This window comes from Podarcis melisellensis (genome assembly GCF_964234715.1).
Source record: "Podarcis melisellensis genome assembly, chromosome: 15".
Lineage (NCBI taxonomy): Eukaryota > Metazoa > Chordata > Lepidosauria > Squamata > Lacertidae > Podarcis > Podarcis melisellensis.
In genome coordinates, this window is record NC_138532.1 from 1,741,316 (window position 1) to 1,762,015 (window position 20,700).

General features: G+C 43.7%; 1 protein-coding gene across 4 annotated transcripts in view; it reads left to right on the forward strand.

Moving 5' to 3' along the window:
- Positions 1 to 20,700, forward strand: part of PPP3CC (protein phosphatase 3 catalytic subunit gamma) — a 78,502-nt gene that overhangs the window by 37,041 nt on the left and 20,761 nt on the right. For all 4 annotated transcript variants that reach the window (XM_081890987.1, XM_081890989.1, XM_081890988.1 and 1 more), the window contains exons 2-5: positions 2,735 to 2,932; positions 3,232 to 3,356; positions 16,309 to 16,420; positions 19,436 to 19,581. In XM_081890987.1, coding sequence (XP_081747113.1) covers positions 2,735 to 2,932; positions 3,232 to 3,356; positions 16,309 to 16,420; positions 19,436 to 19,581 — 581 coding nt within the window. The remainder of the gene's footprint in view (positions 1 to 2,734; positions 2,933 to 3,231; positions 3,357 to 16,308; positions 16,421 to 19,435; positions 19,582 to 20,700) is intronic.

Here is a 20,700-nt window from a genome sequence, read left to right on the forward strand (position 1 = left end):
TTGGAAGTTCCCAAGGGTCATCTAGTCCAACGCTCTGCAATGCAGGAATCTCAGCTAAAGCATCCATGACAGATGGCCATCCAACCTCTGCTTAAAAACCTCCAAGGAAGGAGAGTCCACCACCTCCCATGGGACCTGTTCCACTGCTGAACAGGTCTTACTGTCAGAAAGTTTTTTCAAATGTTTAGTTAGAATCTATTTTCTTGTAACTTGAAGCCATTGGTTCAAGTCCTCCCCTCCAGAGCAGGAGAAAACAAAATTGCTTCCTCTTCCATGTGACAGCCCTTAAGATATTTGAAGATGGCTATCATATGTTCTCTCAGGCTCCTCTTTTCCAGGCTAAACATACCCAGCTCCCTCAAGTACTCCTCATAAGGCTTAGTTTCTAGACCCTTTATCATCCTGGTTGCCCTCCTCTATGCATGTTCCAGCTTGTTAACAGTATTCCAGGTGTGGTGTGACCAAGGCAGAATAGAGTAGTGCTGTTACTTCCTTTGATCTGGACACTAGACTTCTGTTGATGCAGCCTAGAATAGTGTTAGCTTTTTTTTGCAGCTGTAGCACACTGTTGACTTATGTTAAGCTTGTGGTCCACTAAGACTCCTAGATCCTTTTCACATGTACTGCTAGTAAGCCAGGTGTCCCCCATCCTATATTTGTGCATCTGGTTCTTCCCGCCTAAGTGCAGAACCTTACATTTGCCCTATTGAAATTTGTTAGCTTGTGCCCAGTTCTCCAAGGTCATTTTGAATTCTGCTTCTGTCTTCTGCGGCATTAGCTACACCTCCCAGTTTGATGTCATCCTGCAAATTTGATGAGCCAGTCTCTGTTCACAGACTTACAATCTAAAAGAAGGAAAAGAGGATGGGGAAAGAAGGAGAGAGACACAAATTCAGGCACCAGCTGGGATGGAAACAGTTCAGAAAGCCTGATAGTATGGCTCTCATTGGGTGACAGTTGAGAGAGGACGAAAGCCAATTGATCTCTCTGCATAGGCAATGGAAATAACCTTGTTTCACTTATCTTCTTCTCTGCAAACAGGTATAAAATTGCAAGCAGGTGTACAGTTAATTCATATCAGGTTTACTACAGAATATATTTGCTGTTACAAATTACAAGAGTCATTATCTCATGCTTATCTCTCTTAAACTGGTGAAAGGAATTACATGCTTTATACAGAGTCAGGCCACTGGTCTTTCGAGCTCAGTATTGTCTACAATGATTGACAGAGGTGCTCTAGCACTTCAGAAAGGATTTTTCTCAGGCCGCCCTGGAGATGCCTAGAATTGAACCTGGAACCTTCTGCAGGCAGCACATGTTTTCTACCACTGAGCTATATAACCCAAAATACAGCTGATTATACATATCAAGCCAATTGTCTATCATATTTTGGCAGAAACCAACCATAAACCTGAATTCTTGCATAAGTCAGCTTGTTTCCTGGCAGCATGGCAAGAGCAGTGAAGAAGTGAAGTGACTGTGATTTCAGCAGTGTGCACCTGTGCACTATGTGTTCACATTAAACACTAGTTTATTTTAACTACTGTATAGCTTTAGGGACGCGGGTGGCACAACTGGAAGGTCGGCAGTTTGAATCCCCGTGATGGGGTGAGCTCCCGTTGCTTGGTCCCTGCTCCTGCCCACCTAGCAGTTCGAAAGCGCATCAAAGTGCAAGTAGATAAATAGGTACCACTCCGGCGGGAAGGTAAATGGCGTTTCCATGCGCTGCTCTGGCTCGGCAGAAGCGGCTTAGTCATGCTGGCCACATGACCCGGAAGCTGTACGCCAGCTCCCTCGGCCAGTAAAGTGAGATGAGCGCCGCAACTTGTCGTCCGCAACTGGACCTAACGGTCAGGGGTCCCTTTATCTTTACCTACCTTATAGCTTTAATGTAATGTGTGAATGAGAAAGATGAGGATTGCTGAAGGGAGAGGCTAAGTTGCTTCCACGGCTAACTTTGAAACATAGCTGTGACACTATCGTGTCCCAAGGCTGAATTAAACAGTGGGGAACCAATGAAATTACTTGTTCGTAATCTTTAAGAGAGAAAAATTATATAAAAACTATGCATTAGTGCTGAGTTACCCAGGACTTCAAAGCCTGTCAGTTTAGGATAATTAATTGGTTGATGTTCAGTTTTGGATAGGAAATAGAAAACCTGTTTGGGGTGCATATGTGTGTCCCACATGGGAAAGATCCATATCTCTGTCACTTTTATATGCTGAATCTTTTATTGGTATTGAATCTCTATTGACAGCATTTTGTCATGTGTTTGTAAAGCCACCATAGCAAATTCTTTTGAAATAGGCGTTGTAAATCCATTCAGTATGTAATTTAAGAAGGATGAGTATTTGATGTGATGAAATGTGATGCTTGCACTAGGAATTTGAAATATTTGTTTAGCTATGTCTAGGGCTGCTGTCTTAAAAATATATATTTAAAAACTCTGATGATGGATTACAGGAATTTGTATCTGGTGCTTGGCATTTGAAATTATTTTTTCCTGCCTTGAATATCCTCATGATGCATTTCGTACTTGTATTCAAAATATACTGCATGTTACGTTTCTTCAAACTCCATCTAGATCTGAGCAATTTTCAGTATGGTCCTTAACTGATCATTCTCTCTCTTGTTGCCCAGGTTAGAGAAACCTTTGCTGAAATCCGATTATAAGATTTATTGGTCTTTGAAGGAACTCCCTTCTTAATGTTTGTGTGTTTCTGTCTCTCTCCAGCTGTCCCTTTCCCTCCTACGCAGCGGTTAACCCTGAAAGAAGTTTTTGAGGATGGGAAACCCAGGCTGGAGGTCTTAAGAAACCACTTGGTGAAAGAAGGGCGTCTGGAGGAGGATGCAGCGCTGAAGATAATCAATGATGGAGCCTCCATTCTGAGGCATGAGAAGACCATGATTGAAGTTGAGGCTCCAATCACAGGTCAGAGAATGCTTTATTTTGTGGCTTGTTGTTTTCTGAGGCTCATCTGGAATGACTGGCTGCTAAAGCCAGCAGGTTTCCTGTTGCATGTTCTTTCCACTGAAGTGTGCTCAAGATCAGAAAGCTTTCTATACCTCCAAGGGGAAGAAGTGTTTTTGTAGATTGGAGATTTGAGTACAGGAGTTCAGTATAATCCAACAATTTAGACTGAAGCAAAACCATGTTCCCTATTGGTTCTGTGACCTTTATCTTCTTAGCATGTAATCCTGTCCCTCTTTTTGCTGTCCTTCCTCCCCTAGTGTGTGGTGACATTCATGGGCAGTTCTTTGACCTGATGAAGTTGTTTGAAGTTGGAGGATCACCCAATAACACACGCTACCTCTTCCTGGGAGACTACGTGGACAGAGGCTACTTCAGTATAGAGGTGACAATTCAACTGAGCCTTTGGGGATTACACTTTAAAGTTTGGGCTGAGCCTATGGAACCTTTTCTTCTTCCGCTTTGGTAGTTTATGCAGTCTAGTACAATTACAGAGAGTTAATATGCAACAAGGCTTATCTTTAAATCAGTACAAATTTATTTTTATGTTGGTCAGGAATCATGATGGCGAAGCGGCTAGATTGCAGTGCAGGACATTATGGGTTCAGGTCTGCCAAGCCTCATTCCAAATGCTACCATGTTCCTCCCCCTTCCCACAAATAAAAATAAATTATGATGCACAAGAGCAACTGACCTGTCAGTTTGCTAAGGACAAATAAAGTAGTCTGTGTTGAAACTTGTTGCTTTCTTTGCATGTTATTTCTATTAAAATATATAGGCCAATTTTCAACCAAAAGGTGTCCCAACTACAGAATACAATAAAAATGATAAGCTGTAGACATCTGAATACCATTATGGACTGCTTCAGTTGTGTAAAAATGTGTGATAGCTAAACAAAATAAAAGTTTACCTCTTCTTTTCTCACCTGGACATCTTTATGAGCTCTAGTTGCCCTAATGCATCTTCAGGTTAATCTGGGCTTAAATACAGTTTATTAATATTTCACTGCCTAAATGCTTCTGTGCTTTTTTGGGGTCCCACAGGCCAGACAACATATATTCAGAATTCATAGTTGACTCCAGTCTGCTAAAACAATCCTACAAAAATGGATAATTAGCTAGGGAGGGGTGAGCAGAGGAGGAAACTCACTTATCATTCAGATGGAAATAATACTTCTGCTCTTACTACCAGCTGGCATTCTGAAGGGTTGTACAGGAATGGATCCTTAATTGCATTCAGACTGGCTCCTATTGGGTGGGAAATTGTGATAGCCAGGGAACTATGAGGGTGTCCTATTCAACAGAGGATCCCAATGTGCCCAGATGCCTTGATCCACGTTTACAGTTTTTTAGCGTCATCTGAAGTCTGCTGTTTATCAGCTTGAATGCTGGGTCAGCTGTTCAGATGGCTGCTTGCCTTCTTTTAAAGTGGCATGTGTATGTTTGCTTTCATCCTTTGTGTTGTTCTTTTTTAAATTAAAGGGAAACATTTTTTAAAGTTGCAGAACTATTGGGAAGGAGTAGGGGGGGTCAGGTTAGTGAACTCCAGTAATGCTAGCCATATGACAGCATTTACAGCAAGTGTTTGCTGCAAGCTTGCAGAAACATTTTTTCCCTTCCAAAGCTTGGCCCAGAAGAGGAAAATACATGTTTTGTTTTAAATGTATTGAGGACGTTTCCAAACTCCCTCCCACTGCTCTACAATGATATCCCTCTTTTCACCTTAGCAATTGTGAGTGGTAAAATGAGTTAGGGGTATATTTGGGGTATTTGGTGATTGGAAAGAATTGGACTTGACCCTTAATTATTTTGGCTGCTAGCTTTCTGTTAAGTGGAGCCAGTGTGTGGCTACTACCATTGTGTGGGGTATTCCTGCCAGCTAGTATGATTAGTGGATGAGGAAATGTCTCCTACTAGTAAATGTTGCAGATCCCCTAAGTGGTTGTGATCTTTGGGTGAAATGAAGTTGGCAAGTACATGTAGGTCCCCCCCCCAAATGTTATAGTCTCTGCTGTGACACTTGAAAATTTCCAAAGGGGATACCACATGGCAGGGTTACATAGGCGTTGTTTCACAAAGGTAGAGGAATGGATTTCGGAAGCCATTTCAATTAATGAAAGATGTAAAAGTGAAAGGGCACCAAATGGAACGGAATGGTCAGATCCAGAAAAACTGAGGAACTGGTGACAGTCTATGAAAGTCGCAGGAGAATGGAGTTTCAGTAATCCAGAGGAGGACGCAGTAAACTGTTTAACAAGGTAGCATAGTCACCTTTTCTGATTCCATCCAATGCTTTCTTTGTCACTTCTAGGGCTAGCCATGTTTGACTCTCACAGCAGAAATAGCAAAGTGTCTTGTGGGATTTTAATGCACAACTGGGATGGCAAAAGCTTTGTAGGCCCATGAAATCTGGTCCCTGAGTGTTTGATGGTACAATTAATTTGTTAGGCTGTAACCGTGCCACAAGACTCTGAGTTCTATGCATTCTGCATGAGGGAAACAGAGGATGAAGAATTACAAGACATGATCACATGTTAAAGGCCGGGATTCTGAGCATGGACCTAGTGGACCACTGCTGTAGTGTTAATTCAGGAGTTATAGTGTGGAAAAATTGTGAGGGTAGAGAGGTTGCTACTTTCAGTTGTTAATAGGCTAATATTCATAATCTATCCCAACAACCTTTTGAGAAAGTTTCTCCTTTGTCGAGGAGGAATTCTGTGGAATCATGGCTCTGTTATGTTTTATGTTAATTTTTAGATTTCAGTTGCATAGTTTGAGCATTGAGAGAACAAGGATTAGCCTCCCTTGGCCACTTCTGCTATTGATACAGAGCACATCAATGAGCAAAGACAGCCACCTCCATGTGCCATCACTCAGAATAACAATTGGCAGCATCAAAGGGGGAGTACCAGCCCCCCACTTCCCATTTTGTATCATTTTAGTAATTACTTTATGAAACCACAGAGCCTAGGACTTGCAGATCAGAAGGTCGGTGGTTCGAATCCCCGCGACAGGGTGAGTTCCCGTTGCTCGGTCCCTGCTCCTGCCAACCTAGCAGTTTGAAAGCACTTCAAAGTGCAAGTAGATAAATACCGTATTTTTCACTCTGTAGGACGCACCGGACCATAGGAGGGGGAGAACAGGGGGGGAAATCTCCCCCTCTCTGCTCAGCGGCCCTTCAGCGAAGTGGCAGGAGAAACGGAGCCCATTCCATTTCTCCTCCCGCTTCGCTGAAGGGGCGCTGCGCAGAGAGGGAAAACTGTGCAGCGCCTCTCCAGCGAAGCGAAGCCTGGAGAGCAAGAGGGATCGGTGTGCACCGACCCCTCTCATTCTCCAGGCTTTAGGCGGCTATCCGCAAGCCTTCGGAGCGCAGCCTTCATTTTTGGAGGGGAAAAAGTGTGTCCTATAGAGCAAAAAATACAGTAGGTACCGCTCCAGCGGGAAGGTAAACGGCGTTTCCGTGCGCTGCTCTGGTTCACTAGAAGCAGCTTAGTCATGCTGGCCACATGACCCGGAAGCTGTACACTGGCTCCCTCAGCCAATAAAGCGAGATGAGCGCCGCAACCCCAGAGTCGGCCACGACCGGACCTAAAGGTCAGGGGTCTCTTTACCTAGTAATTACTTTATACAACTTTGATGAGGATGGGATTTAGGCTAATTGTTAACTAGTTAATGATATATAATAACACTTAGAAAGCATCTGAAATTTTCTGTGCGATGGTCTTTATGACGCTTTACCTTCATAGGAAGCAAGAAATTCAGCTGCCTCAAAAGCTTGCTAACTTCTTTATGATCTCATAGTTGCATTTTTTATTTTGCAGCCTGCCTTTAGCATACTAATGGAAAAGTGAGGTGTACAGTTAATAAATATAAGAAGGTGATTGGTGACAGGCTACAGGCATTTAGCTTTATTCATTTAAATACAGTGGTACCTCAGTTCTCTAACGTACTCTGTTTTGGAAGACCGTTTGACTTCCAAAGCCGTCAAAAACTGAGGCGCAAAGAGCTGGCTGCAAGTTTAATTGGAAAAATGGAAAAACACGCAGTGGAAGCCGTTCAACTTCTGAGGAGCGTTCAAAATGGAAACAATTACTTCCGGGTTTTCGGCATTTGAAAACCGAAACGTTTGGTTTCCAAGATGCTCGAAAACCAAGGTACCACTGTATTTCTACTAGAGTTTTCCTCAATCAGCTCAAAAGGCTAATGAAACAATTTGAAGCAATTAACAATTTAGCAATTTTAAAAGTTACAGTAACAATGAACAACACCACTAAAGTAGTTGTTGGTTTGATATTTTCCTTCACTGAGCAATTAAATCCAGCAGATGTCTGAAAAGTCTGAACACTGGTATCGTTGGAGTTTAAGATAAGTTCAAAATATTGGAAGAGCTGCTGTCATGTCCTTGACTCAAGTCACAGGTGGACAGTCTGAAGTTCCTGACCTCATTTGATGGAGCCCCTGAGACAGCCCTGTTCTTCCATCCCATCAGAATTCCTACTTTCCTTTAGTTTCTTCCTCATTTTTCTTAGCTTTTTAAATAATCTCCCCTTTCTGTCTAGTTTCAGGATAATTGGAAGAGGCAGTATTATTATTATTAATAATAATAATAATAATAATAATAATAATAACCATCTGGCTGGGTTTCCCCAGCCACTCTATTTAATTTGATAAAATATGTGTTGCTTTTTTTAGAACTCTCCCTAGAGCTGTCTGTGAACAAATCAGTAGGCTTCTGCCATGTGTGTGTGCATATATCACACTGATGTCAGAAAGGAATTACTTTTACTTGCTTTCTAGAACCATAGCTGTATTGGTCTGTTGAACTAAAAAAATCCTGGTATATTTGAGAGTAATCCCATTTAATACGGTGATACTAACTCCTGAAGAGACCTGCATACGATTGGGAATTGCAGTCTGAGGTAACTATGGAAAAAATTGAGGCAAGGTGGTCTGTGTATCTGATTTAGTTAATTAGCAAGACATTTGCCTCCAACTCCATGAAGAATGCAGCCCTTCACAGAAAAAGATGTCCACTCTGTCGTAACTTTTAGCAACCTATAGTTTTGACTTACAGGTGTCTCCCCACTTATGCATATTCAACTTGTGTGTGATGCTGGGAAATAATTAAATAAATTGATTTAAACTCCAGAAAAGTGTGAAAATAGCAAAAATGGCCTAAAAAGAGCAGGAAAACATCTTGCCTTTGTGTTTGCAGTCCCATGAGGTTTGGAGGGAGTTTTAGGAGGATTTTTTTTTGAGATGACACCCAAACGCAAGGCATCACCATCTTCCCAGGCGCTGAGAAACCCAAGAAGCAACAAGTGATTTAGAGGGTGTTTACAGGCTATTTAGATCATGTTCCCACTAAGCACGATTTCACATATGTGCACGGTACCTGGGAACGTAACCCCCACCTGTACGCTTGCGCTTTGTTGAAATTAATGTACACTCTTCAGGCATTAGCAATCCAGTGTATGAAGAACATGAAGGAGGCCTTGAGGACAAGCAGGATAGCTCTGCTCTCAAGTCACAGAGGGCAACACTTTGAAGTGAGGAGTGTCTGGTATCCCTTGAGGCTACCTGCATGTTTTGGAACACTGATTTTCCAGAGTTTTAAAATGCACAGGGAAACTCCATGGATGGCAGGAAGCTTTCCTGGTGGCGCTTTCCACAAGTGAAGATTGATGGAAGAGACAACAGGACAGAGACAGTGCTATCACACTTGTCCTCACTGACTTTCCTCAGAATTTCTCTCAGATCTCAGTTTTAGAATGTTGTATTATTTTATTGTTGTTAGCTGCCCTGAGCCCGGATTTGGCTGGGGAGGGTGGGATATAAATAAAATATTATTATTATTATTATTATTATTATTATTATTATTATTATCATCATCATCATCATTTATTTGCCTCAAATTTTGTTTTATGCACAATTTCATTGGCAACACCATTTGTGACTTTTAGAACTTTTTTTTTTAAAGAATTGAAAGCTGGAATTCTCAAGTTTCAAAGGGAGCTGTAGGCTTCACAAAGGTCCTCTGAGGAAACCTTCGTGTTTCCTACCTCTGTATTTAGTGAGAGAAGGTGGCTTTAAGGAGCTGCTAGGAACTTTGGAGGGGTGGTGGTGAGGGAGATAAAATTGTGCTGAGCTGTTGGGATTTGTGGAGGGGGTGGAGATGATTGTGCTGAGATGATTGTTTGAAGTGCCACTTGGAAATTATATGCAGTATGGTACAAGGAAATATTACAGGGACATGCTGCACAAACTAGTATTTGGAATCCTTGGGAGTTGCTTGAAATCGCCATCCTTTGTACGCTGTCAGCATGCGGCCCTTTCATGCTATTCTTGGCCCTCCTCCTCCCCCCCAGCCCAGAATGGAGAGAGAGCTGTGAAAGGCTTGTTCCTTTTCTACCAAGCAGGTATTCATCTTTCACAAAGCAAGGTGGGCTTTGATTAGTACATGCGGGGGCTGCTCCAAATGTCACTTGATAAAATGGAATTGAGAAGCTTTACTTCACTTCTGTGCATGGAGATATGCCTTTTCCTCCTGCATCCTGCAAAATAACTTCTCTCTGCCTTGAATGAAAGATTTTCTGCTTAGGTGTGTTTAGCACTGGCTTCTAATATTGAGATGGAAGCCAGACAGTAGGCTTGGAAGAGAGAAAATGTATTGGCAACATTACCTAAGTATTTACAGTTTTTGTCAAGGCTTGTAATAACAGGACCTAACTGCCTGAAAGAAAGAAAAGAAACTAGCTGGGGCAATCTCAGATATGGAAGAACCTCATTTTTGTGGACAGGCATGATCTCTTATCACAGATTTTCAAGAGTTTCTGTTATACTTGGCTCCTGCTGTTGCTTGTTCCACTTTGCAACATGGGTGGTGTGTGAGAGAGAGCTTCCATGGGCCTTGGATATCGCAGTTTGAGTTTGTACAACTGGGTTGGGGATATTAGGGAGCATCTGCCTGAGCAGTTGATGTTAATGACCAAACAAAATAAAACAGGATGTAATTTTTATAATTGCACCCTGATGCAGGCAGCCAGGAAGCAGGATGCAGAGCTGGGAGGGAGGGAGGGGCAAGACCAGTGTTGTCAATGCGAAGGAGTTACCTGCACTGCTATGAACATTTATAGTAGGGGTATCATGCTCTGATAGTTGGACTTGCACCTGGAGGACTCAGGTTCAAATCCCTCTTGGCCATGAACCTCTCTCGGTGGCCTTGGACCAGTGTCTCTGCCTTTGTTTGGCTTAACAATCAACTCTGTTGGCATGTATATTGTTCTGAACATATATGAGTGTATTAAGTGCTTTATGCTTAGTCAGATCACTGGTCCATATACCCGTAATCTAGTATTGTTTACTTCATAGCCAGTACTAAACATAGACATACAACTTACAAATGAAGCATCTTACCCAGTGGCCAAGGCAGCTGACTGCAGATATTCTGTTGCAGGTAGTTCAATGAAGCTGGGATGTATTTTTCAGCCTGTTTTGGATTGCCCACCCCTACCCTTCCAAAAGATCAGATTTGCAGCTTGAACATATTATTAGATCTGGCTCTGTCTTTGAATGCCCAAGTGATATCTGTGGCTTTCCATCAACATGACTCCTCCTGGACAGAAATAGTATAGCCACTTCTACCCCTTGCAGTGATCAGTGTCCAGTGGTGCCATCAGCAGAGGGGAGTGGGCAGAGGCCACCTGGTTGGAGCCAGCCAACCTCTGAGGGAGGCGGAAAGAGAAGGGGAAGCATAGAAAGTGGGGGAATAAAATAGGAGGGAGGGGAGGACAAAGGGGTAGTTGAACCTAGAGCAGAACATCTCACAAGCACCTCACAGGAAGGAAACCAAAACCAAACCTAAATAAATAAATAAATAAATAAGAGGAGGAAGCCAGAGAGGGAGGGAGGCAAACAGCAAAGTGGAGCAAGGCGAGGGTGTGTGGAAACCTGGATAGGAGTGGCGGCAGCAGGTCAAGGCTCTTGCAGTGTCCACTGCGCTCTGGCTCAAAAAAGCACTGTGCACTCATTTCTACTTTTTTGTAGAGCAGGAGAACATGATGCCCCTAAATCGCTGCATCAATGGAATCCTGCGTTTTATTTTGTCTTCTGTGAGTAGCTGCCAAGGTTACTACTCTAAAGTGAGGTCATCAAAACTTCAAAATTAAACAGGAAATCTGGTCTGTAAACACGGTTGCCCTTTTCCCATTCAAAACATGGCCAAAGAAGGGCCTCTCCACTATTTTGGAGGAAGTGTAAGATACTTTTCCCCTTTCCTGTTTCTGCCTGTGTTTTGTCCTCAAAGGCCCTGGAACCCTAGCTTTCAGAATTCAGAATTCATCTTCTCCATTAATCTGTCTAAAACAGAGCAGATGTGCATAACCTCCATCAGGGACATCCTATTCAATTATTATTATTATTCCATTATTTATACACCACCCACCTGACTGGGTTGCCCCAACCACTCTGGGTGGCTTCCAACATATATAAAAGCACAATAAAACATTAAACATTAAAAATTTTCGCTCTATAACACGCACCTGACCATAACACGCACGTAGTTTTTAGAGGAGGAAAACAAGAAAAAATATTCTAAATGAAACAGTGGATGAATGATTTTTGTGGTTCATGCTGTGGCCACAGACATGATCTGACGGTGAGTTTGGGGTAGCCCAATGTAAAAATCCTGAGGATCCATGTGGATCCATGCTTTGTAACCACGTTTTAAGTGGGGAGGGAAGGAAAAGCATTCAAGGGACAAGGAGCACGCATGGGGTGTGTGGAGAAGGATGCTGCTAATAATGCAGGCAAGGGGTTTAAGGGGAGAAGGAGCTCGGGTGGGGTGTGTGGAAAAGGAGCTTTTTGGCAAGCTGAGTGGGGAGGGGAGAGGGAAAGAGCACTGTTGCTTTAAAGGAGCCAACCGGACAGCAACCACTTACAGCAGTGTAAACAGCTCCTTTCCTCTCCTGCTTTGCTCCTTCTCTCCCTTTTTGCTGCTTTACGCAGCTAATGGCGAATCCCCTGCAACCCAAGTCCTGCTCAGCGGATAAGCTGAGACGCTGGGAGAATCGTAATTTCCCCCTCTCCCTCATCCCGTGCCCTCCTGTCCCCAGCAGCCTTTTAAAAAACTTTTTTACTGGTTTTCACTGCGCTTGTGGCTCAGAGCCCTCCTGTGCTCTGCCGTCCCTCTGCAGCCTCATTGCTCCGTTTAGAGAGCGCACGGACCTTTGCTAGCTGAGGCTGGCTACGCGGCGCTTTTTCCGGCTCGCTATGGCTCCCGTCTGTCCCTTCTCCCGTGTAAGCGGCTGCTGCCCGCTTTGCTGCCATGGCTCTCCTTCCCTCCCTCCTCCCCGGCTCCTCCCCCTCCTCCTGGCTGTAAAGCAAGCAAAGCTAGAGCGGGACAGGAGCCCTGCAAGCGGCTCCCGCTTTGCTTGACTGACGGCAGCCATGAGTGCTTTCGCTCCGTAACACGCACAGGCACGTTTCCTTACTTTCTAGGAGCAAAAGAGTGCGTGTTTTGGAGCGAAAATTACGGTATCTCCTTAGCTCAGGAATCGCATAACTCCATACCCTCCAACATTTCTCCAATGAAAATTGGAATGTCCTAAGGAAAAGCAGGATATCCTGGGATCAAATCAGAAACCAGGATGGCTTCTGTAAATCTGGGACTGTCCCTGGAAAATAGGGACCAATGGAGGGTCTGAATGTGGACTGTAGTCCATACAGAGAGAACTCCATCTCTGATTATAAGAGGAGCAAAGTGGCCATTCCTGCTTCCAGTCCTTTAATGAAGCTGCATGCCCTTTCTTTCTTTCTTTCTTTCTTTCTTTCTTTCTTTCTTTCTTTCTTTCTTTCTTTCTTTCTTTCTTTCTTTAGAGGGTCTGTTAAACTTGATAATCAGAACCCACCTATCTTTCGTTTACCATTACCCAAAAGTTGCCTGTACTCTTTATCTGCATTGGTGTCTGCATTCTAAGAGTTATGACAGAGAAGAAATATCTGTGGGTCATTGTTTGCAGCTATGTTTGATTCTAAAGAGATGTTGCTCAAGAGTTCCAGCAGCTTTTGTCCATTCCTTTACAAAATTGGGTTTTTACACCTTTACTTCCTAGATGTATAATAGAAGTGAACTTTTAAAGGAAGAAGTTTTTGGGTTTTGGTTATAAAATTAAGGAAAAAGAAAAGGAGACATCAGCTTTAAATCTGGTAACCTGAATAGTCGCTGTTTGGGAATGGCAGTATCTAGTATCAATTCCATGCCACAAATCTTTAGAAAATCTGGATAAAGGATTTTTTTGCAGATCAGTAAGAACTGAATGTCACCCGCCTGTGAATGTCATTAAATCACTCTAGTTTTTCATCCCAGTCTCCTACCACAGATTGTCAAATTCTCCTTATTCCATGTTTTCCCTATCCTTTCCACCAACACATTTTCAGAGACTTGAGGAATCCTTTCAGAACAGAAACATCCCATGAGCTTGCTGATGTCACTGGAAACTTTGTTTCCAGATTTGAAGAATTTGTTTTTCGTATTTTGCTTATTTCCATAGAATCAAAGAATTGCAGAATTGGAAGAGATCCCAGGGGTCATCTAGTCCAACCCCCTACAGGAATTTTCTTACTCCCATTCTGTTAGTTTTGAATCAGTCAATGCAACAGAGGTGAAATTTAGTGGAAGGTAACACTCAAAACTATTTTTAAGATATTAACAGATTCTTACTAGATCATGAGCTTAATGCTCACTGACATGATCAACTTGCATATGGGTTGTGCCACTTCAGATTGAAAATGGGGGCAGACTTGGCTGAATGCTTCTCCTGCCCAGAAAAAGAAAAAACATTTAAAGCTAGACTAGAACTTTTCTCCCTGGCCTGCTGATTTTCTTTGTGGTTGAATTTGTGTATGCATGTGCACATGCCTGTACATGGGTGTAGCAGTATTCAGTCATGCTAGTCCCCACCTGCAATCTAAAGTGTTACAGTCCAGACCCAGGTTGACCCTTAGTGAGACTTTTATACTATTCTCATTTGAAAGGTCAGAGAAGCCCTGGCCTTGTGAGTCGTTCTCTGTCCATTCCATGGTGTTCATTGTCTTTCAGTCTGTACGTGACCTGAGAGCACTGCAAGTAGAGGAGAAGTGGGGGAAAGTATGAGAACTCTCTGGGTTTAAGAAGGTGGGAGAATAAAAACTCCAGTGGCAAGCTTGTTAAAAGTCTATTTCACACTTGACTTTTTCAGATCCTTATTAATACTCATATCTTTATGTGTGCTGTATCTTTATATTGGAATAATAAATAATAATAATAATAAATTTTATTTATATCCCGCCCTCCCCAGCCGAAGCCGGGCCCAGGGCGGCTAACAACAATAAAACAGGAACAGGAAATGGAACAAGTAAATGGAACAAGTAAAACAGACACTTAATCTGTATTATACTCTTTGCCTGGTATGTGTATTGGAATGTGTATTGTTCAGTTGAAACCTATGAATGAATCTGCCTTATAGCCAGTTACCACCAGGGGTGAGCGCCTGGGTGGGTTGGAGAATGGAGGTGAAAGAAGTTAAGTTGCTCAAAAGTCACAGACGGTTGACCCTGTGAGAGAGAGGGGGGCAGTGGGCAGCCCTAGATGTGAAATGGAGGAGGAGCTGTTGCTTGGACAAGCCTATGGTTCATTCCGTGGAAAGTTCCGTTTGTTTTTACCCAGATATTTATTGAAGTGGAAACTTTAATTGTTGTCCTCAGTGTACTTTAGCTTTGTTTGCTTTGTGATGGAGCTGTTAATTTTTTGTTGTTTATTGGACCTGTCTTTATGATGTTGTAATGTTTGTATATATATTTTCTGTACATCTTTTAGTATTCAATCTCCACTCTGGGATTGAAAATGCTCAATTAAGGGCAGGTTATAAATACTTTTAAAAAACCAGTTAGACTGTTGGTTCAACCAGTTCAGTATCGTTGACACTGATTGGCAGCCACTTACCAGGGCTACAGGCAGGGGATACTCCCAACTCCTCCTGGAGATGCTGTGGATTTAGCCTGAAATTTTGTGCATGCAAAGCAGGTGTTCTGCCACTGTTCTACAACCATTCTCCATGAATGAAAGAGATCTCTGGTTCTCTTAGTTTCCTCCTGGTGCTAAGGAAGGGGCTTATGGGGGTAGGGGCACATCTCCTGGAAATAAATCAAGAGTCTGCTTCTGCTTTGTTATGTTACCAACCTGTACAAAAGGATGCATTTCTTATCCCTTCATGTGAGAACATGGCATGACTAATCTTATCCAGCACAAATTTTTTAAAGTGAGGGAAAGTCAGAACAGTACAGAACTTGAAAAATGTTTGAAAACATTCAGGTAGCTTCTACTGGAGGCTTTTATTTTTTTAGAGGTGGCCATCTCTGTGTTTGCATGGCTACTTTCCTGATTTCTAGTTTCACCTATTGTGCCTTGTTGATTCTGTTTGCCATACTACCACCATTCTATTTTGCTAAAATGTTCTTCAGAATAGCCCAGCTGAAATTAACAGTGCCAAATTGAGAAGGTTGCTGCAAATTAAGCAAACTTGCAGGATTTAAGTGACCGTGAGCATTCTTTGTTTGTTTTTAAAAGTATGTGTTGGATGTCCTCCCTGAAGCATGGATGCCACAGGTTAGCAGAGGCAGCAAGAGTTTGTGGCCTACCTGGGGGGGAGGATCGCTGGACTTGGCTTTGGCACAGTTAGATGTACAGTCCTGCTTGCCATTCCTGTGCTGCACTGCTGTGCCAACTTGGTGGCTCAGTGAATTAGGAGGACAGGCCACCCCAGGATATTGGAGGTGGGGACAAATCTGCATGGGCTGGAGCTAGAGGCAAAGCTGACTTAGGAGGACACTGTTATAGCTTGGTTGGCAGAACATTAGACTCTGAATCTCAGGGTCAGGGTTTCAAGCCTCACACTGGGCAAAATATTTGTGCATTGCAGGAGGTTGGGCCAGATGACCCTCGTGGTCCTTTCCAACTCTACAATACTGTGATTTTATGATCTCTTGTTGGCACACTTGCCAAAAAAGGTGGCCATGCAGTTGGATATTGAAGGTCCTTGTTTCAGTCCCTGGTGTCTCCAGTTAGAAGGATCAGGTAGCCAGTGATATGAAGGACCTTTCTCTGAGACAAAGGTAAGTCTACCTGGCTAGATGGACAAAATGTCTGACCAGTATAAGGCAGCTTTCTATGTTTCCACTGTGAGCTCTTTGCAGCAGGACCTTGTGGAATCGAGCTCCTTGGGCTTATTTCCAGAAAGTTCCAAAGTGCAATTCTCTGCAAATGAATTTTCTAATATGCTACCTTCAATCACTCTCTTGTAGTGTGTGCTGTATTTATGGAGTTTAAAGATAAACCACCCCAAAACACTTTTCCTGCTCCGAGGGAACCACGAGTGCAGGCACCTCACAGAATACTTCACCTTTAAACAAGAATGTAAGTATGGGATGACTGGGGTAGGCTGTGCATCTGGTTAGGAAAAGCTATGGATGTTGGTGTGAAAGCATCCAGTATGTCCTTGCCCTCCTCTCCTTCAATATGCATGGAAGGGGAGTTTTAAATTCCACAGAGCAGAGAGGCTGTGAGCACTGTTCCTATGTCACTGTCTCCCCAGCAGTCTGACTCCATGCAAGTTGTCCCTCCCACTCCCATCAATTTAGGGATCCAACATGCTGTAATTATAGCCAAGAGCTTTCAGTTCCAAATTGTGCAGCTGGAATCAGAGTTGGATGGAAATTGAGGGCTTTCCCTTTTTAACACAGATTGAGTGAAACCCAATCACCTCATGTAAGTGTGTGTGAAGTTAAATGGGCAGACCTTTGTTAGTTTTTTATAGACTGAATGGTGATGGTGCAAAGGGGAGACCTGGTCACTTTGCTTCTCAGTTTCAGAATGTCAGTGCTAAAAGTTAGTTTTTCTCCCTTCATTACAGTTCCTCTTCTCATTAAATATGTTGTGCTGGTTCTCTGACTGTCCGTATCAACTTCAAAGTCTGAGACTCTACATTTAAGGCCCTCATCCACCCACAACAGTATATCCTTTTTCTCTGTCATCCATTACTTGCCTTGTACCTCCTTATCACATTTGCCCTTTCTGCCTTGGAATACAAGTTCCCCTGTTTGAACTTCCCTGCTCCTTTTGGCTCCAGGCTTCCATCAGCTCCTGTCAAAGGAAAGAGGAAGGGGCAACTGGCAGACAGATCAACAGCTGTTGTGTAGAACTTCTTGTTCATATTTCTTGTACTTGCTCTGTTCTCCCTTCTCTCTCCTAATACCATGCCACATCTGAGGTGCATGTTTGCTTTTAGCTTTTACCCAGTCCATGTACAGTTTGCCTTATTCCAGGAAAAGCTGGAAGTACAGTGGCCATATGTGCAAGAGAGCCTCATGTTTTGGAAGTAATTGTAAAGATAGTCCATATTCTTATTTTAATCCTTCAGAAGCTTAATTTTCAAGAAGTAGTGCATTTTCTAAAAGGATGATGCCATAACCAAAAGATACAAGCCCAGGTATCTGGATTTGTATTGTCAATCACCATTATGCTTCTAGAGTATATACAAACTTTAATATATACATTATGCTGATTAGCCAGGTACTTTATGGGAAGAAATCTTTCTTTGTTTTGACAGCTGCCCTTGGCTTTAGTTGCCTTTCTGGGTCCTATAGTCTACAAAAGAGAGTAAACAACACTTTTAACACTATTTATGATACCAATATATATTTCAAACAGTGAAAATCCAGACAAAAAAGTTGTTGAGCTTTTTTGGCAAATTCGCAAAAAAAGAGAGAAGCTTTTGAGCTATCTTCAATCTCCAAAAAGGGCACTGCCAACATGGGTTGCCATATGTCTGGATTTTCCCGGACATTTTTGTGATTTCCACATGGACACAGCTTTCGACTACAGTATTCCAGATGTGTTCAGGAATTTCCAGACGTATGGCAACCCTACCAATATATTGATTTGTGTTATAAGAGCTGTAAGTTGAATAACTGGTGTCTGGACTGACTTCAGTAAGTCACTTGGGAAGCCTCTGTGTCTAAATGTTTTAAATAAATTTGCAGTCTTTGCAAGGGCTGCTTTTCATGACAAATTTTAAAGATACTGTCAGGGAACTGCCATCAGTGCCGGAGGAAGAGAGCAAAAGCCAGAGGGATTCCAGAGAGCGTCCAGGGATCGGGAGAGGCAGCCCATCTTCTGGGGAAGAGAATCAGCGTAGCACCAGTGGAGAGGGGGGCAGATGGGGGAAGCGGTGAGGCGGTCCCATGACTCCTTGCTGGGGACCAGCGGGGAGAGTAGGGGTCCTCCGCTGCCTACGCCCTCCTTGCGCAGAAGGCTTTCGCGCAGAGAGAGTAGGAGGAGACTAGGTGTCAAAGAGCTTTTTTGCTGGAAGAAGTTTAAAAAACGCCCACTGACGGATTCTGCCAGCGATTGAGTCAGCCACGGGTGAGTGGCTGTCCGGACAGAAAAGGTTCACTTAGGCAACCCAGCCAGGTGTTTGCACCCAGCCGGGGAGATAAGCACCGGCTTACGCACGAGCAACCCCTAGAACCATTACAGATACTAATTCACCTAATCAGTTGTATAAAGGTAATATGAGATGTATAATACATATCTAACTTAGAGCAGGCCTAGAAAACCCTAACTACTTCCAGAGTCTTGCCATGTATAGTTGCTTTTTGCAGGAAAGCCTTGCTCAGGACAGTGGTTTTGAAATTGTTTCTTGGAAGCTCATCAGATGCTCCTCAGTGGGAGAATCAGTCCAGGTAAGCAGGTTTTCCTGGAAGATGGCTTGTCCCATCTTCTCCTGCAATGTGCAGAAGCAGGACTAGAGAGCATAGGAGCTAACACTTAGGGGTCAAGATCCCTTTGCCCACCCAGTAAAATGTTTGAGGGGGCCAGGCACCCCCCCCCCAAGTTGATGGGCATTGCCATTCAAATGGTGTGTGTGTGCTGTATCATTGATTGATTGATTGATTGATTGATTGATTATGTGGGGCTTACCTGCCCCCCCCAAATATTCTGTTCAAGTTGGTACCCGTGCTAGAGAGTACATTCTGTTGTTCACTCCCAGTTCGGAGTCCGAAATTTCCAGGACATACAGTTTTCTGTCTAGATATTCACTGTTTGAAATATAGCAACTCTATGGTGAAGCCTAGCCTAGATGGCTACAATTCTATGTGAACTACATGTACACCATAGAACATGTCCAAGAATCTTCTGCAATGGACAAGGAGTCTACAGGCGATGTACTGCAGTTCCTTGGCAGACATGTTGGTGTGGAAAGTCTCTGAAGCAGGAAAGGAGGAAAAGTCCTGGCTTAGAGAGAGGAAGAGGCAAGGCAATTGTATTTCTTAAGTCCAGATGACTGGCAGTTTTCTGGGAGCCTTTTTATTTTTTATCTTTTATAGTTTGCATAAGTCCTTGCAGTTCTCTTGCTTCTGTTTCCTGCAGGTCGAATCAAGTACTCTGAGCGGGTGTACGATGCATGCATGGATACCTTTGACTGTCTTCCTCTTGCTGCCCTTTTGAACCAGCAGTTTCTGTGCGTGCATGGAGGGCTGTCTCCTGAAATCACATGTCTAGATGATATTAGGAAAGTAAGTGGTGCCTCTCCCCTCCATAAAACAGCACAGGTATCGTAGTTCCAGTCAGGGTCTTCTTGTAGGCTTACCTGCCCCCATTCTGACAAGGTTCCACTCCAGGGTATGTTTCCCCACCACCTTTTCTTTTAAGGCTACCTAAGACTTGTTGAAGGGGCTGCCAGGCATGAAGACATGTACACTTCTCTCTGATTCCAGGCTGAAGTTCTGTAGGGTTGACAGTGGTGGAGGAAGGGGGTGGGTGGGGGCGGGCCACCCTGGGTGTCACCACTGAGGGGGTGACAAAATGCTGGGTGGCACTCACTGCGGGGCCTGCAGAATGCCCGAGCCACGCATCTCTCCTGGGAGAGATGCGGTGGCTTGGGCGCATGCAGGCTCTGCTCTGCCCAAACGGTCCGCCAGCTTCCCCCCCCCCAGCTGTAGGGTGGCTGAGTGGGAGGAGGCAGGCAGACTCTGGAGGCCCCATGGTGTGCCCCGCCCTGCCCCGTGGGCGGCTCACCCCAGGTGCCCGAGCGGCTTTTTCCGCCACTGAGTCAAAAGAGGAAAGGTGCCAACAGGGAACTTGTGTGCGTTCGCGGCATTCGCCCTCCTTCCTGGCAAGCTGAGGCTTACTCTCTGGTTTTTTTTCCTCCATGCACCCTTTTTCATGCCCTGGTGAGATATATGCAGTTCTGTTATTTTCTGGTGTCTGCCTTATGTCCCGTCCCCGTCCCCCCTTCTATGTATAAAGCAAAGAAGGGTGTTACATAATGGGGAGATTCCTGAAGGTAGCAGAAGGAGACTTGCAGGGACTCGGGAAAGCAAAGTGCCAAGCCCTGGAGAAACAGTGAGGGAGGTGGTTTAATTTTCAGGATGAATTAAATAAAATTGCGGTCTTCGTAGAATTATATAATTGGAAGAGACCCCGAGGGTCATTTAGTCCAACACTCTATTGTAGCCAGAATCCCAACTAAAGCATACACACTAATTCAATGTACTGATTTTGGGGGTGGGGGTGGGAAATGATCACAATAAACATGAACAAACTTTAACAGTCACGGCCTTCTCGCCCTTATTATGCCCAAACCCCACTCCTTTGACAGTGTCTGTGAGCGTGACTTTCTCAGATGCTTGTGC